The sequence below is a fragment of the Triticum aestivum genome, chromosome 7D, assembly GCF_018294505.1.
Source record: "Triticum aestivum cultivar Chinese Spring chromosome 7D, IWGSC CS RefSeq v2.1, whole genome shotgun sequence".
Taxonomy (NCBI): domain Eukaryota; kingdom Viridiplantae; phylum Streptophyta; class Magnoliopsida; order Poales; family Poaceae; genus Triticum; species Triticum aestivum.
In genome coordinates this window covers 5,524,799-5,552,590 of record NC_057814.1, presented here as the reverse complement: position 1 = coordinate 5,552,590, position 27,792 = coordinate 5,524,799, and the positions used below count along the sequence as shown (strand labels likewise).

At 47.2% G+C, this 27,792-nt stretch overlaps 4 protein-coding genes across 8 annotated transcripts; 2 read left to right on the top strand and 2 right to left on the bottom strand.

The window, feature by feature from the left end:
• Nucleotides 1-3,533: 3,533 nt before the first annotated feature.
• Nucleotides 3,534-4,364, bottom strand: LOC123166847 (uncharacterized). The gene has a single exon (XM_044584653.1). It carries the CDS (start codon nucleotides 4,362-4,364, stop codon nucleotides 3,534-3,536), a length of 831 nt encoding a protein of 276 aa, XP_044440588.1.
• Nucleotides 4,365-5,876: 1,512 nt separating this feature from the next.
• Nucleotides 5,877-13,257, top strand: LOC123166080 (dual specificity protein kinase zak2). Of its 3 annotated transcripts, none has more exons than XR_006483361.1 (14): nucleotides 5,877-6,160; nucleotides 6,278-6,356; nucleotides 6,456-6,736; nucleotides 9,435-9,693; nucleotides 9,793-10,021; nucleotides 10,106-10,256; nucleotides 10,360-10,650; nucleotides 10,740-10,998; nucleotides 11,325-11,556; nucleotides 11,637-11,787; nucleotides 11,897-12,082; nucleotides 12,316-12,433; nucleotides 12,526-12,825; nucleotides 12,918-13,257. XR_006483361.1 is itself a non-coding variant. In XM_044583844.1 (14 exons), the coding sequence occupies exons 1-14, from the start codon at nucleotides 6,155-6,157 to the stop codon at nucleotides 12,558-12,560; spliced, it is 2,208 nt and encodes a 735-aa protein (XP_044439779.1). In that variant the 5' UTR covers nucleotides 5,877-6,154; the 3' UTR covers nucleotides 12,561-12,938. The 3 variants fall into 3 exon arrangements, 2 of the variants coding, with proteins under 2 accessions (XP_044439779.1, XP_044439778.1); XM_044583844.1 differs by having other exon boundaries at nucleotides 9,435-9,559; nucleotides 9,629-9,693; nucleotides 12,526-12,938; XM_044583843.1 differs by having other exon boundaries at nucleotides 12,526-12,938.
• Nucleotides 13,247-19,244, bottom strand: LOC123166842 (protein arginine N-methyltransferase 7). The gene is made up of 13 exons (XM_044584648.1): nucleotides 18,797-19,244; nucleotides 18,072-18,197; nucleotides 17,804-17,968; nucleotides 17,614-17,732; nucleotides 17,433-17,533; nucleotides 16,408-16,667; nucleotides 15,666-15,902; nucleotides 15,491-15,564; nucleotides 14,631-14,724; nucleotides 14,398-14,547; nucleotides 14,230-14,304; nucleotides 13,706-13,802; nucleotides 13,247-13,571 (listed from the first exon to the last, which is right to left on the bottom strand). Exons 1-13 carry the CDS (start codon nucleotides 19,127-19,129, stop codon nucleotides 13,432-13,434), a joined length of 1,971 nt encoding a protein of 656 aa, XP_044440583.1. The 5' UTR covers nucleotides 19,130-19,244; the 3' UTR covers nucleotides 13,247-13,431.
• A 2,185-nt stretch (nucleotides 19,245-21,429) lies between these two features.
• On the top strand, nucleotides 21,430-26,662 carry LOC123164772 (dihydrolipoyllysine-residue acetyltransferase component 2 of pyruvate dehydrogenase complex, mitochondrial). 3 transcript variants are annotated; one of them, XM_044582338.1, is made up of 19 exons: nucleotides 21,430-21,687; nucleotides 22,222-22,303; nucleotides 22,958-23,058; nucleotides 23,160-23,242; nucleotides 23,347-23,387; nucleotides 23,511-23,566; nucleotides 23,688-23,762; nucleotides 23,845-23,937; nucleotides 24,043-24,285; nucleotides 24,364-24,385; nucleotides 24,717-24,802; nucleotides 24,894-24,979; nucleotides 25,152-25,227; nucleotides 25,403-25,470; nucleotides 25,557-25,623; nucleotides 25,704-25,799; nucleotides 25,876-25,978; nucleotides 26,079-26,174; nucleotides 26,284-26,662. In XM_044582338.1, exons 1-19 carry the CDS (start codon nucleotides 21,658-21,660, stop codon nucleotides 26,352-26,354), a joined length of 1,575 nt encoding a protein of 524 aa, XP_044438273.1. In that variant the 5' UTR covers nucleotides 21,430-21,657; the 3' UTR covers nucleotides 26,355-26,662. The 3 variants fall into 3 exon arrangements, with proteins under 3 accessions (XP_044438273.1, XP_044438272.1, XP_044438271.1); XM_044582337.1 differs by having other exon boundaries at nucleotides 24,364-24,436; nucleotides 24,726-24,802; XM_044582336.1 differs by having other exon boundaries at nucleotides 24,364-24,436.
• Nucleotides 26,663-27,792: the final 1,130 nt, after the last annotated feature.

The following is a 27,792-nucleotide window of genomic DNA, read 5'->3' as shown; positions in this document are numbered from 1 at the left end:
GACCGGTGGCGGGCTTGACGACCGGTGAGAAGGTCTCGCCGTAATCCACGCCGGCACGTTGCCGGAACCCGCGCACGACCCAGCGGGCTTTGTAGCGCTCGAGGGACCCGTCGGCCTTGTACTTGTGTTTGAACACCCATTTGCCGGTGATGAGGTTGGCGCCGGGCGGGCGAGGCACCAGCTCCCAGGTGCGGTTGCGCACAAGAGCGTCGAACTCGGCGCGCATGGCGGCGAACCAGTGCGGGTCGCGGACGGCGACGCGCACCGACGAGACCTCTCCAGAGATCGTGGTGGCGACGAGGCTGTCGTGGTAGCGCGGGTTGGGGAGGAAGACACCGGTCTGGGCGCGTGTCACCATACGCCGTGGTGCGGCAGGCGGAGCGGTCGGAGGCGGCGTCGCAGAAGAGCTGCTCGACGCAGCACTCTCGTCAGGGGAAGACGAGGAGCCCACGACGGAGAGGCGTGTACCCGAGCCGTCGATCAGCGGAGCAGCGGCCCGATGTCTCTGCATGGGGGGCGCGCTGGGTGAAGAGGGCGTCGAGCCGCTGGATGACGATTGGCCGGTGGAGCTCGAACACGTTGAGGGCGCGCGCTGCATAGAGATGGCCGAGCCAGCCGATGACGATGCAGATGCCGCACATGAACGCGGACCGCGCTCGCTGGGGCGCGGCTTAAGCATGGGTACCTGCAAAACGGGCGGTGCAAAAGTAGGCGGCGGTGGAGCGGCGGTGTTAGAAGGTGGGTGAGTAGCCAAGGGAAAAACTGTCTCGTGAAAGTGGACGTGGCGAGAGGTAATGACGCGACGAGATGTGGGATCGAAGCAGCGGTACCCGCGGTGGTCGGAAGGATAGCCAAGAAAGACACACGCAAGGGACCGGTGATCGAGTTTGTGCTTGGCAGTGGAGGTGAGATTTGGGTAGCACAAACACCCAAAGACCCGAAGAAGGGAGTAGTCTGGAGCAACGCCTAAGAGGAGTTCATGTGGAGTGTGCGGGGTGGTAGCATGGCATGGCCGCCGGTTGATTAGATAAGTCGCCGTGTTAAGGGCTTCTGCCCAGAACCTGGCGGGCATGGATGCGTGGAAAAGAAGGGCGCACACACTGTCATTAAGCGTGCGTAGAATACGTTCCGCCTTGCCGTTTTGCTGACTTGTGTAGGGGCAGGAAAGACGTAAATGCGTGCCGTGGCGAGCGAGGAGAGATCGGACAGCGGCACTGTCGAACTCACGCCCATTGTCGATCTGAAGTGAGAAGACAGGGAGTTGAAACTGTGTCTTGACATACGCATAGAAATCTAGCAAAACCGGAAGCACATCAGATTTGCGTTTGAGTGGGAAAGTCCAAACATAGTGGGTGTAATCATCAAGCACAACTAAGTAGAATTCATAACCAGATATGCTTACAACCGGAGACGTCCATACATCAAGATGCAAAACATGAAAGGGAAACATGCTAATGCTGGAAGAACTACTAAAAGGCAAACGGGCGTGCTTGCCTAAGCGACATGCATGGCAAGAGTGGGGTGCAGACTTGCTGAACCCAACAGAGAGGTGATCGGCGACCAGACGGAGCGAGGCGTGACCGAGGCGTTGGTGCCACAAGGTGGTGTCGGCGAGACCGGCGAAGGCATGGCGAGGAGGAAGCGTGGGGCGCCGAATGGGGTAGAGATCACCATCAGAATCACAGCGGAGGATCACCACCTTGGTTTGAAGATCCTTGACAGAGAAACCAAACTTGTCAAACTCGACGGAAACAGGGTTATCACGGCAAATTTGGCGAACTGAAAGTAAGTTTATAAATGAGAGAGGGTGAGACAAGAACGTTTCGTAGTTGAACAAGGGAGGTGCCCTGGATGAGAGCCCCGTCCCCAACATGGGTGATGGGAAGATGGGCACCGCTGCCCACGATGATCTTGGAGGAGGAATGGAAAGGACGGAGGGAATGAAGGTTACCAGGGTTCGAAGACATGTGAGCGGAAGCACCAGAATCAAGGTACCACTCGGGAGAGGTGCCTGACGAAGAGGGGCCAGTCGTGGTGCTGTGGAGGGCCGCCTGGAGGGACTGCATGTCCCACGGCTGCGGTGGTGCAGTAGACGAACTAGCGCCCGGAGAACCGTAGGCAGGAGGCGGCCCATAGCCAGGAGGAGGCCCGCCGGGAGCACCGTAGCCTGGAGGAGCGCTGTAGCCGTAGGGGGTAGGCGCCGCAAACATGGCCTGCTGGTGCGGCGTGCCCGGCCGCGGCCCAAGCACACCAGAGCCGGGGGCACGCCATTGCATGGGCCAGGCCTGAACCAACCCCGTCCATGAGTTGGCGCCGGGCCGGTGCAGGGCAGATGGGCGCGCGGGGTGCCGGTTGGGTGGGCGAAGCAGGAGGGCCGTCGTTGCCGCGACCACGGCGGCGCTGGCGCCCGCGCCCACGCGAGGTGTTGTCGTTGCCGGGAGGGGGTGCTGGTGGAGCCGGATCCGGCGGTGTAGAGGAGCCGCGGCCAGCCCAGAGAGCATGGGTGGACTGCAGACGAGCAGTCTGTTCGGCGCGGTGTTCCTCCAAGAGGAGAAACGAGCGCACCTGGAGGAGCGACGACAGCGGGTTCTGGGAGGTGATGTGAGGGATGGCAGAGTGGTATTGGCGGTTCAGGCCGCGAAGGAGATGAAAAACCTGACGCGTGTCCGTCATCGGCTGCCCCAGGTCGCGGAGCTGGTCGGCAAAGCTCTTGAGCCGGGTGCAGTACTGCATCACGGTCATGTCCCCCTGGACGACGGCGTGGTACTCGGCGCCGATGTAGACGGCGCGCGCTAACTGGTTGTTGCGGAAGATGTCGTCGACGGCGCGCCACACGGTCAGGGCCGTGTCCTCCGGCTGCATCACCGCCTCGAGAAGCTCCGGCGAGATGGTGGTGTACAACCAGTGTACGACGGTGTGGTCGGCCATCTGCCACTCCGGATCACGGGGGCGAGGGACCGCGGCGGCATCGACGTGCACGCGGAGGCCAAACATGCCGAGCACCGTGTCGAAGTGGCGCCTCCACTGCGAGTAGTTGCCGGCGAGAAGGTCCAGAACGACGGGAACATGACGACGAATGTCGACAGTTTGGAGAATGGCGGAGGGAAAAGGAGAGGGAGGAGGGACGGTTGGGGCGACTGGGGCGACTGGCGCGGCCTGCTGAAGAGGTTCGGCGTCAAGAGCGCCGGCGGCAGCGGCGAGTACGCCAACAGCGCCGTTGACAGAGGAGCGGGGAGAGAGGACGGGATTCTCGTCCATGGCGGAAGCGGAAGTAGGATCAGGAGCCTGCGCGAAGGGATTGTGCAGGTCCGGGGCATCTGATACCATGTTAGGAGGAAAGAGAAGAATGAGATTCAACACACTTTGATTATGCTCAAGGCTGCGGTATATATACAGTTTACTGCTGCTGCCGAGCGAGATCATGCGTGTGCCACTACCACACGTCGTGCGCCACTCCGCTATCAACTGCTGCACGACCTGGCTATACCGTATGGCGACTATACATGGGCACATACGGTATAGAACTACCTACCCTAACAGATGGCCCTGTTGTGGTGGTGATCAACTTGGAATATATCCGAGTTCTTTTTGGGATCGAAGCTCATTCGCGCCATATATAGTTTGCCTTGAAACGACAAGGGTGTGTTGTAACCAAGTGCCCATGTTGACATGCGCCATTGCTGGTCCCGGGAGGTGGCGAAGGCGACGCGGCCCATCCGATGCAGCGCAAGCAAGACGGTGACAACTCCGGCGGCGCTGACGCTGAGGGAAGCGCACACTCCTCTGAGGTAGTAGCACCTCTGCGCCGGGAGAAAGGCCCCAGGCAGGCCTAGGTCAATGTGCGGCACAAGGGTCACGAGCCGCGGGAGGTCCACGACGTCGCCGGTGAAAGGGTGGAGGAGGCGGACGGCCGTGTCCTCGTCCCTGTGCATGACCAGCAGGTCGTCCACCGAGTCGAGGATGCAGTGGTCCTTGAAGGCCGGGAGGTTGGCGCGGACGAACTTTCCCGTGTCGAGGTTGAGGAAGTGGATGTATCCGTGGAGCTTGGTGTGAGATGGGTGCAGGCCGTGGCCCTCCGGGAACATCATCCAGCGGCGCGGGTGGAAGCGTGGGTCAATGATGCCGCGGCCGCGTGGGCTGTCGGTGCTGGACCGCCAGTGGCGGCAGACCGCGCGGAAGCGGACGTAGCCCAGCAGGTCGCCGGCCAGCACCCGCCAGGCGATCAGGCGAAGCAAGTCTTCGTTCATGGACGCCCAGGGGGAGGGCGCCGCCGTGCCGGCGCCAGGGGAGACGCCGCTGGATGCGTGATGTACAGTGGGAAGGCGCCGGCGACGTTTGCTGCTGTTGCTGGCAATTAAGGACATCGGAAAACTCTTGGGAAAATGAACTGAATATTTTGTTGGAATTCTATCCTTATGAAGGATCACATTAGAAAGAACGAACACGCGCACAAAAAACTTTTGTACCCAAGGACAGTGCGCTTATATAGACGCACGTAGGACTTGAACCTCTGATGAGTCCTAAACTGACTCGAACTACTACTACACGTCTAGACGGACAGCGCACAAACATGCATGTACTCAACTTTTAGCTTTAGCTCCTCACGTAAACAACTTGGGGCGCTGCTCGCGTCCGCCGGCAGATGTACTGAAATAATCCGCCGCCGCCAACCCGCCCCTGAAATCAGCCTGCTGCCTGCATGCAGGAGCTAAATTGAACTCTCAGCAACATCATGGCGCACCATATCGCGTGTCGGGCCATTTGTCCCGGTTCTAGAGGGGAACCGGGACTAAAGGCCGTCCACGTGGCTGCTGTCTGGAGCTCCACCTTTAGTCCCGGTTGGTTTTACGAAAAAAAATTATTTATTTTTGAATTTTTTTCAATTTTCAAATTTCTGAATTATTTTTCAATTTAATCTCTAACCATCCCTCATCACTGCTTTATTTAACCTCTAATCTCTAATCACCCTCATCATTCCAAATCATCTAACTTCGCGGCCGGTCACCCATCCTCTTACTACTCCAGTCTGAGCACGCTTAACTTCCGGGTTCTATTCCCCCTCGTTTCCAAGTCTGCACTTATTGTTTTCCTGACAATAGTAAGATGTCAATCCTATTAACCCTCTGGAGTTTAGCTTGAGCATGAAGTCACATGTTCCACTGTTTGAGTTTGAAACTATTATTCTAAAAAACAATAATTATTTAGTAACACTAATATTTCTTAAATAAGTAGTTTGCCCATAGTTTGACCAGATTTGACCAAAATTCAAAAAAAAATGAAATAATTATTTAGTAACACTAATATTCTTGAATAATTATGTAGTAACACTAATATTTCTTGAATAAGTAGTTTGACCATAGTTTGACCACAGTTTGACCAGATTTGACCAAAACATACATTGGTTCCAGCAAAAACACTCGTCGGCGGCGAGGGCGCCTTTTGTTCCAGCAAATCGCAGGGCCGACGACAGCAAAAATTGATGCCGGTTCCAGCAAATAGATGGCCGGTTGAAGCAAAAAAAGGTCATCCGCAGCCCGCCGTCCGTCTCCACGGCGTGAAACCTTTCAACGGTTGAAGCAGCGTGGGGCATGGGTTCCAGCCCTGGGATGCCCAGTTGCAGCAAAAAGGCCGTCGCCGGCTTTCGTCGCCACCGTCTACAGCACCGGCGGGTGCTGATTGCAGCACCTGTCAAAAAATGGATGCAGAGGTGGTGGGTGGTGGTTCTCCCATGGTCAGAGAGCCGCGATGGCCGCTGCCGAGATGGTGAAGTGCGCCGCGAGGATAAGATTGAGATGAATGGAGCGAGAGAGATGGCATGTGGGGTGAGAAAAGAAAGAGGATGGATAAGGCAGGGATGGATAAGGCAGTGCTCGCGTGTGGTGCGTGGGGCCCTAGGTAGTGCGCGTGTGTGGAACGACCGGCGCAAATTTCAGCCGGTTCGCCGGCTCGAAGCGTTTCCCTTTACCAAAAGCAATGGCGGCCTTTAACTGACGTATAGGCGTATAGCGTTGACGGACGTCACCACTGTCCATTCGGCGGAACCAGTCGAGATCTTGTTTGCCCTCCGCGGATCCTCACGGAGACGAGATTGATGTGCGCGTTGCCTCTGTGATTATAGCTGTAATCGCCGGCTGGTTCTGGTTTCGTCGCCACCATGAAGGTGAGATTGTAGCAGCTGACAAACTTGTGCTCATCTGTAGCCGTTGCCCTCTAGCTAGAAGATACAGTACTGATTTGCAGGCCTCGGCCCGTCGTTTTGTTGTTTTGAGGATTGCAGCAAAAGATTGTGGTGAAGGTCGAGCTCAAGGACAACAAACAGAAGTCGAAAGCGTTGACAGCAGTCGCCGTTCTCCCTGGTACTATTAATTACTAGTACTGCTTGTTCAGATGTTAGTAGTGTTCTTTCCAGTTTTGGTGGTGAAATCGTTTCTGACGTGAACAACAACGGGCCTCAGGCGTCGAGTCGATTTCTTTGGAAATTGATGGGAATATCATGGTCATTGGGGACGGCGTTGACCCCGTCCACGCCGTGGGAAAGCTGCGAAGGTTGTTTGGGCATGCTTTTCTCGTCTCCGTCGAGGAGATCATCAAGAAGAAAGACGACAGCGGCCAGGAGGAGGACGAAAGCGGTGCGACTCCTCCGTGCGAGTTTACATTCGGGCTCTTGAACCGTATCACAAATAGTTTCTCAGGGGAGCGCATAATTGGTCGTGGTCGGCGTGGAGTAGTTTACAAGGTACTCCCCTATATATGATTACCACTATACTTGTCTCCATATTTTGTTTTTCAAGTGACTTGCGAATTACTCCCTCTAAGACAAGTATTTCCGGACGGAGGGAGTAGAACAAAGATTAATCGTCTTCAGCTAAACTCAACGAAAGTATTTTCTTGGCGCAGAGAGCGGCACTAAATGGTGGATTTCATTGGAAATGCTACCTTCCCTTACCTAATACTCCCTTCGTCTGGAATTACTTGTCGAAGAAATGAATAAATTTATCCATTTCTCCAACAATTAATTCGGAATGAAAGAGTATTTATAATAGATTATTCCTACTGGGACAGTTGTATCAAAAGTGATTTGATCCCTTAGAGCAACTCCAACAGTTTCCCTATCTGTAAAATAACCGTCGTTTAGGAAAAGTTGGGGCAAAAAAACCTATCCAACAGTTCCCATAAACTAGCTTTATCTTTAGAGGCTCTTTCTCCCTGCCGATTTACAGGGAGATGATCTTCCCATAGTTTTTTGGCGGGGCGGTAACCGCCATGGAACCTTCACGCGTGGCCTACCGAACACCACTGCCCCACTGGAAACTCGCCGGAGCGCCGCCGTCGCCCATATCGGAAAAGCACCGCGTCACCGCGACGGGCCGCCCCATGTAGCGTGCCGCCAGGCTGCCACATTGCACCCCCCGCCACTGTGCCATGTCGCCATCGCCTCTCGTGCCCCCTGGCCATGCCGCCACACGCGGCGCCTCGCCGGTGGCAACCCGCACCCGCGCCACCGCCCACCGTTGGTGGCCACCACTAACCGATGGGCACAAGAAGAAGAACAAAAACTTTTTTTAATGAAAAATAAATCAAGAAAAGATTTAGGGAAAGAAGTTTACGAGATCTGACAAAAGTTGCTTCCAGAAAACTTCCCCTAAAACTTACGGGCAGCCAAAAAACTGGTTTTAGTGGAAGTTTTTTAGGGGAACTGTTGGAGTTGCTCTTATTTTTTTTCAACTTAATGGGCATCGCGCTCCCAATTTCATCGATACGAAACGGATACCACAAGCAAGGTCTGCACAACTTTTGCCTACATATACCGAAGAAGGCTTCCAACCCGCTTTATAAATAAAGCCACAACTGTTACAGATGGATCATACAAACGCACACCAACCCTGCTGGGGATACCTGCTATACAAGAGAAGCACATAAAGCTAAAAACAGGGAACCAAAAACAGGGACTAAGCTAAGCCAAGCTAAGCAAACTAAGGAATCTAGCTAGTTCCTGGCAATAAGCCCAAGTCTTCTCGGCACGCCTCTACACACCTCACCATCCAGGCCACCACTCCTAGGCACACTTCAATCGACGGGCCAGGCGAAATAAGATACCATCAGTTTGATGAAGGAAGGGCCAATGAACAACGCCTTCAGGGAGGAGAGCGGCGGTGGTGGCCTAACAAGGTCAAGCACGACATTTGCTGCCGCCAGAGAGAGCCTCACTGGCAACCGACAACCACACCCAATGCAACTTGACTAAAGAATACATCCGGCAGCCTACCCACACGACACCGATCCCAGCAACCCCTTGGTCCTGGGATGACCTCGCACACCAAGAATATTGCCGTCTAAAAGAGGCCAAGGTTACATCGAGGTACATTGCCGGCGACAAGAAGCCCATATAGGAACCTTGGTATCGAAAAATCAGACGACACACCACGAAAGAAGACGTCGTGGATAGGAGGACGCTGCAACACAGAGGATGTCGGGTTGCCTAAGAAGGATGGACTGTAAGCAACGCCTCCGAGAAGGAAAACGACATTCGTAGACGTCGTCTTCGCCGGCAACGGCCAAGGTCTTGCGCAGCTTTCGCTGAATTGTCCTCCCTAAGCATCATAAAGTGACCATCATGTCGAGGAAGAACAAATCCACCGGCCGAGTAAACCACCACAGGTCCCTGTCAAGCCACTCGACCGAAGCCGGCCTAGGCCCAAGACCGGTGACGGATCCACAAACGGACAAGCGAACGCCGGCTGTCCTGACCCCTGGTCATAGCTGCCCGTCCAGCATCCGACCCCATGCTGCGAAGAACTTGGTAGCAGGACCTCGGGCAGCAAGCCCCCGGCACAAGGCCGGCCAAGGTGGCCACCGGTGCCAGGCCGTGTCCACCTCATGAGGTAGGTGGCGGCCACAACCCCCTCACTGCGACACCCCACCTGGTCGGTGTGCCCTGCCTGACCCCGATCTGGGCCAGAGCAGGCACATCACGACGGGTCTATGGGCGAAGAGGGGCACAACACCGGCCCTCCAAGCCGCGTCTTCCCCCACCAGATCACCCCGGCCGACCGAGCCAACACCAGAACCATCCGGGGCACAACACGGCAAGTTGGAAGTACATTTTTTCAAAGACAGAGGGAGTAGGTTCCAAAGGCCAAGTAAAAAGCCATCTAGTTAGATCATTAATAGACTTCAAATTCATGCCCAAACTGAAAAGCACACTTCTTTACTACCCAAGCATACCCTAGTACTACTACAGGCAAAGAACCATCTTGATCCATATATACTTCCCAACCACAACGAGGTGGAAGAGGCAAAGAATCGTCTCGATCCATTAATTTCTATCAACCATTGTATTAAATGCTTAATTAATCAACATCCCTGCAAAAAAAATGCTTAATCAACAATACTGTATGTTAGCATATAGTGACTTAATAGATATGTTTTGACAGGGGGTACAGGACAATGGGGAATATATTGCTGTGAAGAAGCTTAATCTCATGCCAGGGCTTGACGACGAGGAATTCAAAAATGAGTTTAATAATCTTATGAGGGTCCAACATCAAAATACCATACGGTTAGTTGGTTACAGCCATCATACAACGCAAGTGCTTGCTGACCACAATGGAAAATATGTTTCTGCTAGAGTGAAAGAAAGATCTCTATGTTCCGAATACTTGGAGGGAGGAAGCCTTGACAAGCATCTTTCTAGTATGATTATGCTCTACTTACACTACCATTTTTGCATGTAGGCAATAATCTCTAAACCTTACATCACGGTAATACACATTTTATTGTTTACTTCTATAGATGAACCATGTGCTCTTGTCTGGCACACATGTTACGAAATAATTAAGGGACTGTGTGAGGGCTTACATTACCTTCACAAAGGATTCGAATATCCTATTTACCATCTGGAACTGAAACCTACAAAAGTTTTGCTGGATAAGGACATGATGCCCAAAATTGGAGGTTTTGGTTTCTCTAGGCTCTTTGATTCAATAGAAGCCTCCAACACGCCAGAAGTTACAGCAACAAGGTACGTCAATGAAAAAACCATGAGAAGTAATCAAATTCCTGTATGGAATTTTTTGTGAGGATAAATTATTTTTGTACTTTGCAGAGTATACATGCCGCCAGAATACATCAGTAAACGGCTAATCACACCAAAGTTTGATGTATTCAGTCTGGGCATTATAATCTTGCAAATCATGGCAGGAAAGGAGAGCTACACCAAGTGTATAGATACTTCCCCCGAAGTATTTATTGAGAGTGTAAGAAAAAACTTTATATTATGGAATGTAATACTTTCACTAATATTAGGTTGTACCACACATCTAGGCATGCAAGCCAAGGAATTATGTTTCAATTCTGCAGGTATATGAATTCTGGGTAAACAGGATGCAGGGCACAATATCAAAGCATACTTCGCGTGAAGTTAGAACATGCATCGAAATAGCTCTAAAATGTGTGGAGTTCAGTCGAGAAAAGAGGCCTACTATAAAGGAGATCATACAGAAACTGAATAAGATTGATATTGTTGAGTGCTCATCTATACATCAGCTATATAGAGCAAAAGAGTTTTCATTTGAGTTCTTAGAAAATATTACTGATAAATTTTCTAAGCAAAACATAGTTGGCCGTGGTGGATATGGAATTATTTACAAGGTATGTTATTACTTCATCTTCTAACTTCCAAATGAGCCCTGCCGTTAACTACAAAAATGATGTGCCATAAAAACTGAGATTTTTAACAGGGGGTGCTGAAGGATGGAGAAGAGGTTGCTGTTAAGAAACTTCATCAAATGTTGTGGATTGATGATGAACAATTCAAAAACGAGCTTAATAATCTAATGAGGGTCCAACACAAAAATATCGTACGGTTAGTTGGCTACTGCCACCATGCATCACATATATTTGTTGAGTACGAGGGAAAACATGTTTCTGCTAGCGTGGTAGAAAGAGCAATTTGTTTGGAATATGTGCAGGGTGGAAACCTTGACAATCAACTTTCTGGTATGATTCTGCTCTACTTGCACTAAATTATGTTTGAATTTCCTACAACATAAGAGGGCGCCGGGGGAGGGGGGCATGATCTATTTACTCACCCTTGTATCCGTAGTTCCATACACATGATTCATGGTTGGGTTAGGTGGGGAGTAGCAACCAACAAGAAAGGAGATACGGGTTAGGGTTGAGAAGATGGAACTATTTTTTGCAGCATCTAGGAGGGGAAACCGGGTGATATGCTGGACTACGTTTTAGATTAAACACACTTGATAATACTATTATACTTGTTATTTACATGGCGATTTAACATACTTTTTTTTTTACTTCTACAGCTGAATCTTGCAGACTTGATTGGGACAAATGTTACAAAATAATAAAAGGAATATGTGAGGGTTTACATTACCTTCATAATGCTGATACTCCCATTTACCATCTGGACTTGAAGCCAGAAAATATTTTGTTAGATAAGGATATGGTAGCAAAAATTGGTGATTTCGGTTTGTCAAGACTTTTTGATTCACCACAAACCTATATGACACAATCCCAAGATATTAAAGGAACACGGTAAGTTAATAACTCGAAAATAATCAATTAGCATCTTTTCTCGAACTTTCAGAAAAATAATTGTATTAGATGAAATGCAGTGGATACATGCCACCAGAATACATCAACCGACAGGCAATCAGTCCCAAGTTTGACGTATTTAGTCTCGGGGTCATAATCATACAAATAATGGCAGGAAAGGAGGGCTACTTCAGTTGTCCATACACCCCTCCGAAAGAATTTATTACAACTGTAAGAAAAAGGATTTCATATCATGGAAAACATTTTTTCACAATTTTTTTATTGTGCCTTACCCCTGTTCCCCACTTTTGGTGTTATTATGTTTCAATTATATTTCTAGGTACGTGAAAACTGGCGAACAAAGGTGGAGGCAACAGTGTCGCCCCATGCATCTGAACAAGTGAGGACATGCATCGAAATAGCGTTGAAATGTGTGGAGGATGACCGAACGCGAAGGCCTACAATAGCCCACATTGTTAATGAACTAAGTAACATTGGTGTTGCTAAAGGATCACCCATTCGCCAGGTACATATTCTCTGCTCCCGCAGATCATCTCTTTTTCGCCAAGACTGGCCTTATGTCTTTTTGCCATCCTACATTAATTCATATGTTTCCTGCCATAACCTGTAACTATCGACACGTGCGCTTGCACAGGTAGGAATTTTTAAGTAATAATAACAATAACCAATTAATGTAAAAATAAATAAATTCATTTTGTCTGATTCCTACATTATTTAACAGTTCTTTTCTGGATGCAGTGGGCGGACAAGCTGACTGCGTTAAAGACCTTGTTATTATCCACTCACTTCAAACATTGGCTGTTCCTCTTTGTCGCAGCGATTTCCATGTTTTTCGCATGGGCTAAATTCTGTCCAGGTATTGGCGCATTGTAGATGAACATGATTAATTGCTTGAAGGCACGAGTCTGTTGGATTCTATTAATGTGCAAAAATATTCAAATTCGGCAGATTCATGGTGGCAAGGCATTACAAGGAGAACGTAAACCGCAGCACATACTGGATGCCTTCATCTACGCGCCCCGAAAGGCGGTAGCAGGGAGAATAGTTTCTATACGAAGGATGTTAGTGATTTCCATATTAGTTTCTGCTGTCAAGCAAGCAAATGGCTATCTTCGGTCAGTAGAGTGCTAGGGCGTCCACTGATGTCCCAGCCGCAGCTTCTGGAGCCGAGCTGCGGTCTCAAGCTTTGGCGAGGCGGCGAGCTCCCTCCCTCCAACCAAGGACTGGCGCGAGGTGTTTGACGAAATGGTCAGAAGGAAGGCATTTTGTTTCCTTTTCTCTTCGCCTTTTTTGGCAATAATGTGCAAGTATATTTGAAATTGGTTTCATTTATGCATTAGGATGTGTGGATTAGCAAACAATTTCTTTGGGCATTTAAGCTTAGAGAGCAAGGACCAAGTGCAAGAAAGGTGAGCTCCTCAAATGTTAGCAGGTTGAACCTCATCCCGCTGAAGAACATGCTGGATCGGTGTGGCCATCTCCATCATCTTTCGCCATTAGAAGCCCTGCTTAAAGAAATTAAACCTTTGCATGGTGCGTGTTGCGTATGACAATGTAAAAAAAAATCTGGATGGCAACCATGTGTGGGTTGGCCATCTGCCTCAGCTTGTACTGAACTGGTGTGCTGGCGGTTTTTATGGAATGCGAGAGCAGCGTTCCTTGCAAAAAATTGAGCAAATATTCGATCATGCGCACAAATAAATGGGCCTCAGCACTGTTTGTAACACAGTCAGACCCTAAACTACTGGCAGAGCCTCCCTGCAAGATAAATAGGAAGAACTATCGACAAAGGGTGTCGCGAGCGGCAATATCTTGTCGTCGACGCGCGCAATAGGTCCAACGTTACAGCTTACATCAAGAGAAGGAGGAAGTAAACACGATGTCGCCAGAGGCAGGATCGAAGGACGCCTCCACGAGCGCGGCCGAGTCATCGGCTGGGCTCACTTCCACAGGCTTGCTCAGCAACTGCACACCTTGCTTCCAGTATCTGCTATCTGAGAGAAACAATACCAACAGCACCATCAGGGAAACGCAGTGGGAAACCATCAGTCTCGTTACAGTTACATCTAATATATCCCAGATACAGTTACAAACAAGGTATGAGATGAAGGTAAGATGTTTTATTTACCTGGTCCCGTGCTTATCACGATGGAGTTCTTCTCGTCGAGCACCCAGTCGATCCAAACCGCGAAGCCGTGGCAAGTGCCAGCATCGGCAAACTCGATCTACGAGCCCGCATATATAATACATCAGCCAGAAAACTATGTGCATATCAAGGCACACAATTCAGTCAGGAGACTGCACGCATACTGTAGCCACCAGATGGGCTCTTTTACATCGTGTATCTTAGTGTGCATGAGAGGCCGAGGAATGAATGATACCCGGGTTTCCTATGAATTGCATTTATATAAACTAAGAAAGGTCAAGGCAGAACAAAATCGCTCCCAACAAACACCTAGCAAACAACTTTACGCTAGTATCATCTAAGTTAGCGAGATCTCATGTATTCACATCTTCTTAAAATTCAGTTAGAACTTAGAACCAGTGACAGCGTGGACCTAATAAAACTCAAGGATCTCTGTGAAGTTAAAGTAACTCCACAAAGAATAACTCTTATTACGTTCATGCCACCAGAAAGATAACAACATATACCTTTGTTTTCCCGAAGCAGGAGTGAATAGGCTCAGAAAAGTTGAAGTCCATGAGGGAGTACACTTTGCTTAATTTCTGCTCAATTTTGAATGCATCGTTAGTCACTTTTAATAGAAATGATATGGTACATTTTCAATACATTCAACCTCGAGACAGTATTTGTTGTACCTTCGTATAACCACATTGCCATACATAATATGGAAGACAAGGACCTTGCTGCTCTCCAGGAAGATCACCGCAGGCTCCTAGAGTCTCGTTAACAACCAAGTGGTCAAACCCCTCGACATCTTTAAGGCTGCGACGGCTCTTCCACAAGTCCTGCAGTACCCCAGTTATTAGAAGGAAAAAACTCTGTTCTTTTGCCCAAAAGAAAATAAAGAGTAATTTGTGGGAAGACTAACCGGAAGAGACATGGCGCATAATTTTAATACTCCTTTGCAAGGCATTATGAGTGCATCCGCAGATAACATTGAATCAAACAGAGTTCTTGCATTCCTAAAACAAAAATAACAGGAGCAGATATTGGCATCTTCAATCGGCATTACAACACAGAAGAATAGACATCAAAGGCCTTCTCATTTAAAATGTGGATTCCATGTTCTAAAAAATATGATTAATACTTGGTGAATTCAATGAAAATTAGATGAATAGGTGTGTTTATCCTACAAGGTACTCAAAACAACCATATGACCCTTCCAGCCTAAACTTGGATCAACAAACCTAAAATGGTGGCAACAGTTAAAAAATAAAGCCTATTTCCCCAGTGAAGAGGACATAGAAGTTCGTTTCTTCGCTTGTTAGTTAAGGCATATGTGAACAGATGCATGAAGGTCTACGAGCAAACATTTGCTTCCCTGTTCAAATTGAGGGTGCATTATTTTCTTTTACAATACTATGTTGCCACAATTGCACTATACTAGTACTAGAAGGAACTTTAAAAATAAAAGTACTAGATAAAAGGAAACATTTAATAGGGTGCCATATTTTCAATTAAATATGGGCTTAACAATAACGAAATTATAGTATAAAAGTGAAATTTAACTATCAATCAAAACTACCATCAATTTCTGCCAGGCCAGAGAATCGATGAGGACCATGGAGACAAAGAATCAAAAGAAAATATACTAACAGAAATACAACAAGGAGCACAACATGGGCGGTATTTGAACTTGAATGTGCAACATCAACTGACTGATTTGTTAGTAATGGTGTGAAGCTTAATTTGTTAGATAATGAGTACTAGAATTTTGAAGTAACAAACCAGAAACGCAGGTTTTGCCATGGAAGCATCCCTTCACTGCCACAATAAAATGGTTCGCCCACTAATAAGTTAATCTGTGGAGATAAAACGATAGAAGATGATGAAAAATTCATAAAAAACAACAGTACGAATCCTGGAACTACTTTTGAAGCCAGACTATAAACTAGCAGCAAACCTTTTTATGCTCCAAATCATCCGTTGAAAGAGATGCCGCTCTTTTACCAATCACTTGAATTTGATCCATGGAGAAATTGTTTGCCTTTGCAACAGCTTGGAGATATGTCGCACCCTTGTCCCGTAGACCAGGAAACATGGCAATGACTTTTGAAGATGGTGAGAGAGAAGAAACTAAGAGAGCTAAGAATATACTGTCATCAGCCACGATACAGGTTTGCGGAGATCTGTCACTCAGCTGGGCAGAGAAACATTGGATATGAATAGACGATGTTAGAATAGTGTAGGTAATCTGTATCAAAAAGAGAATGTAGGTAGCATAAACCATGGAACTGATCATGTACTCCAACTGAAAGATACTAGATTCCATGAAACTAACAAGGCAACAATATAGCTTCCAGATTGTCGAAGCGATAAAAATCCCTTCAGTCCATGCCCGGAGGGACCAGCTCATATTATGAATTAAGAATATGAATATGATTATGCAAGCACAGTTTTTTCTTCTATTTTCAAATGGCCAAACTGTCAAACTGTAGAAACTATTGAAACCCGGAATTCATTTTCAAATGTTGGCAGATCATTAGAATATTTTTGCATCAGCAGATCTGTGGAATTCTTTTAGAACGTTTAAGTCTTAAATTAACATCCTGTTCTATTTCTAACAGTGGAAAACAGAAGTTTGTTGAAATCAAGTGTGCAATGCAACAACATAGTATTATAATCAAATGAACTGGAGTACTTACAGCATTTTTAATTGCTGTTATCAAAGCTGATCTCCAATATATATCACCATAAAGTGCTATCCTTTCTGGCAACAATGTTAGATGGTCAGCTTTCAAGTTTCCATTGCATGCTTCATCATTGGGGTTTAGCAGCTGATAAGAGATGCTAGTTAGGTTATGACTAGCCCTTAGAGAAAGAGTTTGATCTTTCATAACAGGAGCACCCCTTCCTTGTGTAAACCAAACACAGTGCTTCCAGTGATCACACCAATCCTTCGTGTCTATAAAGATAGAAGGGAGATATCGTTTAAGTAGCTTCAGAATGCGAAACAGGGTGACTCCTATAAGGTCTACATATCGAATATGCTAGTTCAAGCAAATGCTAGTGAGCTTAAGAAGAATGTATGTTCTAAAAACAATCATATGCCCAAATCGCTTACTTCTTCAACAATAAGGCATCACATCACTAACAAATAACAATACTTGCAGCAATGCTATTAACATCACTAGCATAACACCATGCAGACACATTAAGGCATAGGTAAGTAACCGTGAATGTGCATTGGGAGACTATCCTGAACATCCGCGATACACTATTCCAGAAAAACAATGCACTGATTCCATTTAAACCTTTGCAATGCAATTGTGAACTTATATATGATACTTAGTTCCATGGATCAAATGCACAATCCCCTTTAAAATTTAATGGTATGTTGACATTTAGAATATTTTTTTCAAGTTAATTGTAGGCCAAACATATGGTGATATAGAAATTTCCAGGTTTTGTACTGATTGCTGTGTAAGTACTATATAGGTGCAGTGTTAATGCAAGCTCTTTCTTCAAAATATGACAGCCAGTTCCCCATAACATTCTAGATACCCATATGACCCAAGTCCAACATTACCAACACATCAGGGAAATGCAGATAAATGTTGGCCAAAACATGCCAACAATATAAGCCTATCAATCTAGGGAAATGGAAAATGACACTGAATAATGCAAAAGAATTACTTAAGATGGTAAAAGTCTTGATTATTTAACCAACCATCGGCGCATTGTGGTAGATCCTTGATACTTGATTGCCTCACCCATTTGGGAGCTGTGGAGTAGAAGATTGACCCAGCAGAATCTAACTGAAGCACCCACCTACATTTGAAGAAAAAATATTCATTCAGCGCACTTTTAACTATAAGGTGACGAAAGAGACTGCCAGATGCTGTACTTGCCATGAAATAATAGCATGAACACAGCCATCACCAGTTGTTTTAATCGTGATCTTATTTTCACGCTGGCTCTCTGGTCGTTCCGAAAAGTCAAATTCAAAAACTTTGAAGGGTTCTGACAGCTAAAGCAAAATAAGTTAGGACCTGGGACAACAAATTTCCTGAATATGCAAAATAATGGTGCATAGCATACCAATCGTATCTCATCTTCTAACGGGTCACATTGCATTGCATGTTGCTGCAGCTTCACAGAAACAATATTTTCCATCCCATCAGGAGTAAGCCAGACACCATCTGCAGCATTTGCTTCATTGCTGTGCAAATCATGCATCTTCCACAAGAACGGACTTTCGACTAACTAGGATGCCCAAGAAAAAAATCCAGTATAAACCAATCAAACACTGCTTCCATAGAAAATGCTATCCAGATGAAGTCATATTGAACAAGTGGTGTGAACGGACCTGCCCGTATGTAGTTGCTCGATATGGGACTGTCTTTGGATTTTTCACCAATAACGAATCATGAGCTTGCTGTAGAGTAGGTATCAGACCCTCACCCAACAGCTCAGAGTCAAGAATTTCACTCACCTGAGAAACATAGTATGTTTTGTCAACTATAATGAACTTTATCTGCAATAGTAGCACAAGCCTACTATATGTTTCGAAAAATTCCGAAAAAAATTGTGGATGTTCACATCACATGAGTGTACAATCCCTAAAAATTTCGAATCAAAATTCGAAACACACATTAAGAAACAAAAAAGACAAATCCAGCATCAATGTTTTGCAGAAAACGCCCTGAACATTCCTGAAATAATGCTTTGATCCACATCCCATGATGCTGCCCATTGGATCACAATCCAGCGGCCGAGGTTGCATCGGAGCACCTAAGCTCAGGTGCTCCGGGAGCACCTGATATTCTCCCCAAGCATTAGCATCCACTCTGTTTTCTTTGTGATATCATAGATCATGTAGCCAACACAGCTGATTTGTTTTCTAGACTAGCATGTCCTTAATACTCCCTCCGTGATTATTTAACCAATTAAATGCTAATGGCTATTGTTCAAATGGCCTTAATTAACAAGAGGGCCAATTAAATGTTAATGGCCTTGATAAACTTGTCTGAATGTCGCAATGTGACCCAGAGTACATGGTCCAATGAGTGTAAATGCATCGATGGGCGCTCACCCGATGTCGAGGACGCGGGCGGAGGGGTCGGAGACGGCGGCGTCGATGGCGCGGCGGTAGGCGCGGTTGCGGGCGGCGTCGTTGAGCATGTCGAGGTAGGAGGTGGCGGCGAGGAGCTGCCTCTGCGTCTGGGGAGGCGCCGCCCCCACATCCTCCCCCTCCGCCTCGTCGACGACGAGCCACTCGGAGTCGCCGGTGAGCGGGTTGAGGCGGAGCTGGAAGGCGCGGGACGGCGCGGCCGCGGAGAAGGCCATGCGGCGGCTGCGGCCGCGGAGCAGGAGGTGGAGCGCGGCGGGCGGCGGAGGGGCCAGGCCGGCGAGGCAGCCCGGCATGAACGGGGGGCTCCGCCGGCGGCGGCTAGGGTTTTGCGGGCGGGCGGCCGCGAGCTCGGCCGCCGCCGGGAGGGACTGGGAGTGGCGCTTTCACGGAATGCTGCCTGAGGACCCACGTATTTCTGCCTTGAGGGTTGAGGGCCTGTTTTGAATACAAGGTTTTGTTTCAGGGGTACTTCGCATGATTGAACCGTCGTGCTTCCCCAGAATCCGATGCCGCACCCCCCCCCCCCCCCCAAGAATGACCCGTCCACCGACAAGGCCACCATACCCACCGGCGATGCAAGTCATCGAACGGTCGGCGTATGTGTAGAAGGTTTCGGGCGTCGATGACCTTCAAAACTCATAAGTTGGCATCTTATGCCATTTCAATGGTATACTTTTGAGCGTATTGATTGATTTATAAATTATAATAGTTGTTCAAAATATCATTATTGCGTCGATAGGTGGGATTTCCTTATCATGGACCAAGTTGTTTTTGCAACTACTAAATGCGACATACGAGCATAATTACTATCTACTCCCTCCGTCCCATAATGTAAGACGCTTTTTGACACTACTTTAACACTAGTGTAGTGTCAAAAAGCGTCTTACATTATGGGATGAAGGGAGTATCAAATAGGCTCCGAACAAACTAGTAAAATGAGAGAGCCATTGTTTTCCACTGTCCACAAGTTGCTCATTCATGAGGAGCGGCCATATGGTTTGCATATGATCCCAGATAAATTGTGCATGGGCACACCATTATCCGTGCATGAAAAACTGAATTCATTCTCCATACTTCAAAGAACACAACTGTCCTCGATAGCTAGGTGGCCATGAAGTTTACACGCGACAATAGTTAGTGCGCTCATGGCAGCCTTTCATGCCATTATCTTCATTTTTTGTGGAACTCATACTCTGCAAATGAGATTCATATATAGACCTATCACCTTGAGGGACAGAACTAGATGCTCCTCCAAAGAAAGATACATTATGATGAAAAGTAGCAAACTGATAGGCGCTCTTGACAAAAGAAATTCCACTCTTTTCCGGTTGCCAAACAAAGAATCCTGTCGTTGTCTTGGTGACGTGCTAATTTTCAACATTTCACAAACATCCATTAGCCAGAAAGATTCATTTAGCCGTTAAACGTTTCAAGCACCATGCTCATCCAAGAAGTCCGCCACCCAATTAAAACAACAATTACATTTTTGGTGTAATCGGTCTGAACGAGGGCCTCCATGGAATCCAGATACCTTCAAACTCGGACTAAACAACCATCTCCCACTCGCCGAATGATTCATTTTGTTAACAAGATCTAGACCATGAACTATTTCCTTCCACACAAGCAAAAAATTTCCCGGAAAGACAATACTCAAGAGATTATCATTAGAATATTTCTTTACCAGATGTAAACGAGCACACAAGCGTTCAATGGTATCTAGTAAGCGCCAAGCCTGGTTAGCTAGCAATGCTTGGTTAAAAATTCTCAAGTTACAAAATCTCATCCCGCATTTGCACTTAGCCAACCTCATCTTGTCCCAATTTAACCACGTCATTTTCCTTTTACCATTCTCCACACCTCAACAGTATTGTCGCATGAGTCAAGTTAACTCATCACAGATCGACGCAGGTAGCAAAAAACATTCACATATATTGAAATGGGTTGGGCTACTGATTTGATAAAAAAAACATTGCACATGATGTGATTGTGATGTTGCTTATATGCTCCCAGAACATGTATTGTATTTAAGCTATCCAAAGCGCAAACTGATTGGAAGATAATAAAGAAAAATACTTTTGTCTTCTTGTGTACACGGATGCATCATAGGGCATAATTAAACTTTCCATTTCCTTCTAGCTAGCGTCCACGTGTTGTATGGGTCAACGCTTTGCTTCCTTCTTCTATAGCATTTTAAGGTGTTTTATTTAGCCATTTGAACACCAGGCATGAATGATATGGTTATCAAGATAAGAGAAGTCTACTTCAACTTCTCTTGGGTCACGTCAACATCAATCATCAAAGAAAAACACGTACCAGCCTTTGGAACCATTACCAGAAAACAACCTCAAGCGAACCCGTTGGTTGGTGGACTTGTAAAATCAAATAATCCTATGAGACCAGTCAAACATTCCGAAAAGAATAAGCACCCACGCCTTTTCATTTCAACGCCGTTTGGACACCAAGAAGGCACATAGCAGACACACAATGCTTTCTTTGCATAAAAAAAGCTGGCACTTCGACGATAAACATACATCAAGCGAAATAAAACAGTGTTCCCATCTTGCTATTTTCAATTCGATGAGGTGGCAATGCCATGAATAGCAGCCAGCATCATTTTATTCAGGTGGCAAAATAACAAAATGCACCCTTTATAAATAAGTAATAAATAAAATAGACAAGCCAGAGAAAAGGAGCAGGGGCGCCCTCCTGACCGCGCACCAACCGCCTCCTCCCTCGCCTCCACTCTCGATTCCATCTGCGAATCTCTCCCCCTCTCCCCACCGATCCCCGCCGCGCAGTCGCCGGCGCCGCCGCCGCCGCCATGGCGCTCCTCCTCCGCCACTCCCGCAAGGTACCCCCTCTCCCCTCCATCCCCGTGCCGTCGCCGCAGCGCCCCCCCAGTTTGTCGGACGAATTCGTGGCCCGGTGGTCTGTCCCTGACCCCAAGCCCCCATGGCTCCCACCTGATCCGATCGGATCCGGTCCTGCCTCGGGGACGATGGATAGAATCGGACGGCGACGTTGGCGGGGGCCGTGGGTTCGCTCGCTGGCTGCCCCCTGCGGCCGCCTATGGCAGATTGATGATCACACACACCCCGCTCATGCATTCCCCCCTCAGCGACCTGGATTGTGGAGAATTAATGTGGATAGGTTATTCTGAGTAGAGATGTGTGGCTGTGGATCAACAGGGTCGACTGGAACAGATTAATCTGGACACGGCGGTGTTCTGAATTTTTTTTAGCGCTGGGGAGAGAAGCCTCAGATGTAGACCATACATAGGTTTTGGTTGATGCGAACGATGCAATCGTGTGATTTTTCTTGGAGCCCTTAATCCCTAGCTCGTTTTCATCATGTGCTAACGGTTGCACGCGTTTCAATTGTGCAGCTGCGAAGAGTGCACGTCGTCCTGGACTGCGAGCGCGGGAGCATCGCCCGACACTTCTCTGTCGCCGCTGCAAAAGAAGACGGTATGTGCTCCTCTGTTTGTATTCCCGCGGCATCTTGATAAGCTAGCTGTTTTTGAGGAAACTGAAACTAGTGTGCTGCCCGAATCCCAATGTATGTTTCAATGTTTTGTCAGCCAAGTACCCATGGCATGGAAGTGTTTCCTACACTTCACCTCGGTGCTGCACAAGTATGCAGCTGACTTATGCTTGTGGTTCAGGACCCTACCAGCCTACTACCATATTTGGTGCTGGAGTAGGGTTCGGGGTTTAATTATCCTTGTATGGTATATCAGCCATGGCAAGCTCTTCCTCTGACAGTAGTGGGGTGCAATCTGATGATATCTTCCTAAGATTTGAAAGAGGCAGCGCCTACACCTCTAAAGCAGAGTTACTGCTTAACAAACCTTCTAGCCTTTTAAATTCAATATGAAGTGAATGCTCATTTCGTCCTCTTATGTTTAAACAACTGAGATGTCAGCAATGAAAAATGCAATTAATTGTGTTGTTTTTTGAATGGCCACTAGTTCTTCTAAAAGGAAACTCTAGTGTATATCAGTTATCTCCTAATACGAACCTTTGCAACACATACTGTTTTGGTTTCAGTGTGTGGAAGGACAATTTCCACACTAACTGGCTTGCTTGTCATTAAAAATAATCGGTCTTGCCCTGCTGCAGCTGTCTCAAGTTCTAGTGTTCATGGGGAGTACGGGAAAAAGGTTGGAAGGTCGAGCATTTTCCTAGACAGGCAGTCTGATAAAGATCTCCATACCTTCAAGGTTATGCAGTTGTGATTACAATCCTACTTATTTAATTGGAGCCTAGTTGTGTATTCTGACTTCGGTGGGCCGTCCCATACTCCCATCTATTATTTTCGCAGGTATCATCACGAGAAGCAGGGGGAAGCTACAGCTCCAAACGGATGCCAATTGCTGCTACTGGGGTCAATAGCTTGTTCTCATGGTATGCACTCTCGTTTGTCTTTTTCCTGAATTTCCACATCCATATATTCTATGCTAGTTCATCATAGCTGTAACCATGTTTTGAATGTCTGTTGCTATTTTCAGTGGACAGGTAGTTTCGGCCAGACATTTTTCAAGTGGGGCAGGTACCACTCTCTCTTGTCAAGCTATCTGTGTATTAAAATTGTTTCCAGATTTGAATTATAAGATGATACATACAAGTTGATATCTTCATATAACATTTTTAACAAAGTTATATACCATTTCAGATTTGCCACCGCATGAGGCAATCGGGATGCCTTCTCTTTCTCCTACCATGACCGAGGTAATTTACTAAAATTGGAAATAAATGTAAAGTACTAACAGATAAAACATAAAGCATGACCAACGTGCATGTGTTTCTTCGATTGTCTATGTGCTGTAAAGAACTTTTTAATGGCCTGTAGGGAAATATTGCAAGGTGGGTGAAGAAGGAAGGAGACAAAGTTTCACCTGGTGAAGTTCTTTGCGAAGTGGAAACCGTAAGTTTTGTTTCTTGTCATGTACACCCAGGGCACAACCTGTGCCCGCTTGCTAATTGTCAAGGACATGTGTGTTGACTAGGATAAAGCTACCGTGGAGATGGAATGCATGGAGGAAGGCTATCTTGCTAAGATTGTTTGTGGAGATGGCGCAAAAGAGATTAAAGTTGGCGAGGTACATATATGCTATATCCTGATGCATAGGAGACGCTTCTTTTTGCCACTGTCTCTTAACATAGTTGTTGGACTAATGACCACAAATTTTTTTTTTGTGAACTAGATTATTGCCATAACTGTGGAAGAGGAGGGTGATATTGAGAAATTTAAGGATTACAAGGCTTCGTCTTCAGCTGCAGCTCCAGCTGAATCAAAACCCCAATCTGAGCCTGTGGAACCAAAAGAAGAGAAGAAAGAGGTTTCCAAGGCCCCCGAGCCAACAGCTACAAAGACTGAAGAATCTTCTCAGTCAGGGGATCGCTTATTCTCCAGTCCTGTTGCCAGAAAGTTGGCGGAAGACAACAATGTAAGCCCTTACATTTCAGATATCCTGACTGTCCATAAGAAATGCAGTTTCTGACCTTCAGAATTGTTCCCCAAACAGGTACCGCTTTCAAGCTTAAAAGGTACTGGTCCAGATGGGCGTATTTTGAAGGCAGACATTGAGGATTACTTGTGTATGCTCTCTTCTGTCTATTTTTGTCCTTGCCAGTGCGAACAAAAGTCATCGAGTCCAAATACTGAGCATGATTAGTCATGAACTGTGTTAGTCATGGAATTTCTCACCTTTTCTCCGCCACCATTTTTTTACTCACCGCCACTCTCATTTGTAGGATAATTAGTGGATGGTAGAAAAGGTGTATTTAAAGTGTTTAATCTGCATAAAAATGTATCCATTCAGTTATGCAAGTAGAAGGGTTCAGTCAACTGATAATGTTATGCTTATGCTTGATGAAGCTTCTGCAGCCAAGGGTTCGAAGAAGGAAGCTGCAGCAGCTCCAGGACTAGGTTATGTGGATCTTCCAAATACACAAATACGGAAGGTAAAATCAATGCTATGGAGTTCTTCAAATGTACATGTCGCTTATGTTATGCTCTACTGCAATTGACGGCATCTAATTTTGCTTTCCTCAGGTTACTGCAAACCGCCTGCTGCAATCTAAGCAGACTATCCCTCACTACTATCTGACAGTTGATAGCCGTGTTGACAAACTTATCAAGTATGGACATCGTTCGTACATTTAATAATTTATCTTACACATTACCCATTTTCCGTGAACTAGATGGATAATTTGCTCAATCATTGTTTGGGGTAATCAGCCCTATCTTTTGCCTGCACCATTATTTTGCTTCTGACATGGAAGATCCATCCATTATTTTGTTTTATTCTAGATTGCGGAGTGAGTTGAACCCGATGCAGGATGCATCTGGTGGGAAGAAGATATCTATTAATGATCTTGTTATTAAGGTAAGTTTTGACGTATGGTGGTTTCTGATGCTCCTTTTTATCTTTAGGCAATGTGTTTACTTGAGCGATCGGAAATGTTATCTGAATAAGTTTATCTTGGGTTCTTCACACAATTCTCAGTTGCTTTGTGTACCTCTACACTACAGTATTGAAGTGATTGCTGTTTAATATGCAGGCTGCAGCATTGGCTCTTCGTAAGGTTCCTGCCTGTAACAGTTCCTGGATGAATGATTTTATTCGCCAGTAAGATATGGACAGCAGGTCAATTAAGATTGGAGCTTCATTTTCATTAGTCAGAACGTGATGTATTTCATCTGTTTCCCATGCAGGTATCACAACGTGAACATTAATGTTGCTGTACAGACTGAGCACGGTTTGTTTGTTCCAGTAGTTAGGGTGGGTTGCTCGACTCGGTACTAAGTTCACCGTGCTATTCATCATATCATTTGCTCCTTTGACCTGTATTGTTTATACAGGACGCAGACAAGAAAGGCTTGGCCACTATTGCTGATGAGGTGAAGCAGTTGGCTCTAAGAGCAAAGGATAACAGTCTAAAACCAGAAGATTATGAGGTATAGACCGGAATATATATCTAGAATGCATTTGATACTATCTGTACCTTGATAATTCTGATGCTACGCTTTGCAGGGTGGCACTTTCACCGTCTCTAATCTGGGAGGCCCTTTCGGAATCAAGCAATTCTGCGCCATCGTAAACCCTCCTCAATCGGCAATCTTGGCCATCGGCTCTGGTAATATGCTGCCTAATAGTTGGGGATCCATACCGAAACCCCTCGGTTATACTACTTACTCTGTTACTTACCACGCGGTTGGATTTTTTTTCCGGAGCAGCTGAGAAGAGGGTAGTCCCCGGGGCGGCTGAGGGCCAGTACGAAATCGGGTCCTTCATGTCAGCCACGCTAAGCTGCGACCACCGGGTCATCGACGGTACTTTTTTCTTTCTTGCCAACTCTGAACCAGTGGACGATGGTTCTCATTCCTATGCATCTATGACGAAAGTTTGTCGTTGATTACCGACGACTCTCCCGTTTTGCAGGTGCCATGGGTGCGGAATGGCTAAAGGCATTCAAGGGCTACCTCGAGGACCCGACGACCATGCTGCTGTAGGAGTTCTTTTTCTCTGCTGTAAATGATGATGATGGGAGCAGTTTTTCTGTGTAGCTCTCACAAATAAAGACCACAATAACCACGCCTCATTTTTCGGCAATGAGGGCTGGAAACCAAGAGCAAACAAACAGATCATAGTCGGCATGAGATGGTTAACCTATTTTATCGGCAAATGGCCGATAAACCTTTTTTTCCCCTGCGTTACTTGGCTGGTGGAAAATTGTTGCCTAGCTACTTTTGTATCGTATTCAAAGAAGACTGTGTATCGTATTGTTGCAAGGTGCCAGTGCCTGGATTTTTTATAGTTATGTGTCGTTTATGTTGTACCTTTTTTTTTTCCTAACTGGGCAATGTGGGGATGAAATAAGGGCGCGACTATGTGCCTGTAGCTGTTGGAAACCTGCTGACGGTCCACCTGACAGGCCACCACGCACGGGAGGCAAACCTCCAGGACCGAGTCACCCGCGACTCTCCAGCGCACGAACGCCATCATCTCCACGTTCGGCATGATTAGCACTTATCCGATTCTGTTGTAACAACCTGTACAGCGTGTATATAAACGCTTGTTGTACCTGACTGAACATAGTGAGAATTCTCCTGTCCAACTTGGTATCAGACGCTCTCGATCCTCTCGCTTCCGCCTTCACCATAAGCGTCCGCCGCCCTCTCCGGCGCACCCGCTCCTTTGGGGACGCCGACACCGTCTTCGACCTGCCTTGCGTCGCCCCCGAGCCTGCGCCTACCCCCGCACCGGCTCCTGTTGCTCCGGCGCCCATCCGCGCCCCGATCCTCCGCGTGCGCGCTCCAGCGCCCCTGCTGCTCCCGGCCATGCGCTCGCCCTGGCAGCGCCGGCCGCCCAGGTCCCCGTCGCTCCTCCTCCATCCATGCATCACATTAATATCTCGTCCTAATTCATCCCCTTCAAGCTCAGCCTGGACGCCAACAATTACTCGAAATGGCGCTAGCTCTTCGCCTTTGTACTGACCAAGTACCAAGTCGAGGATCACGTCGAGGAAGCCGTTGACCCCCTGCATGCTGATGCCGTCTGGAGGAACGATGACATTACCATCGTACTCTGGATCTACGCCACGATCTTCGATGAACTCTACGACGTGGTCCAGTCGCCGAACAACACCGCGTACCACCTCTGGCGCGAGCTGGAGGTCTTCTTCCGCGACAACGCCGCCGGCCGCGCCGTCCACATCGGGGCGGAGTTCCGGGCTACGGTACAGGGCGACCCGAGCATCGCCCAGTACTGCCGTCACCTGTACAACTGTAGCTACCCTAGCATAGCCTTTTTTTTTGAGAGATACCCTAGCATAGCCTTGCGTGAAGGACGCACAGAAATTGGAAGGCCCAGTTAACTCGAAGCGTCCCTGGTAAAATCGTGTAGCGATGGGGCATGTAAATCCCTATTTGCCGCTCGTGGCGGCGAGGA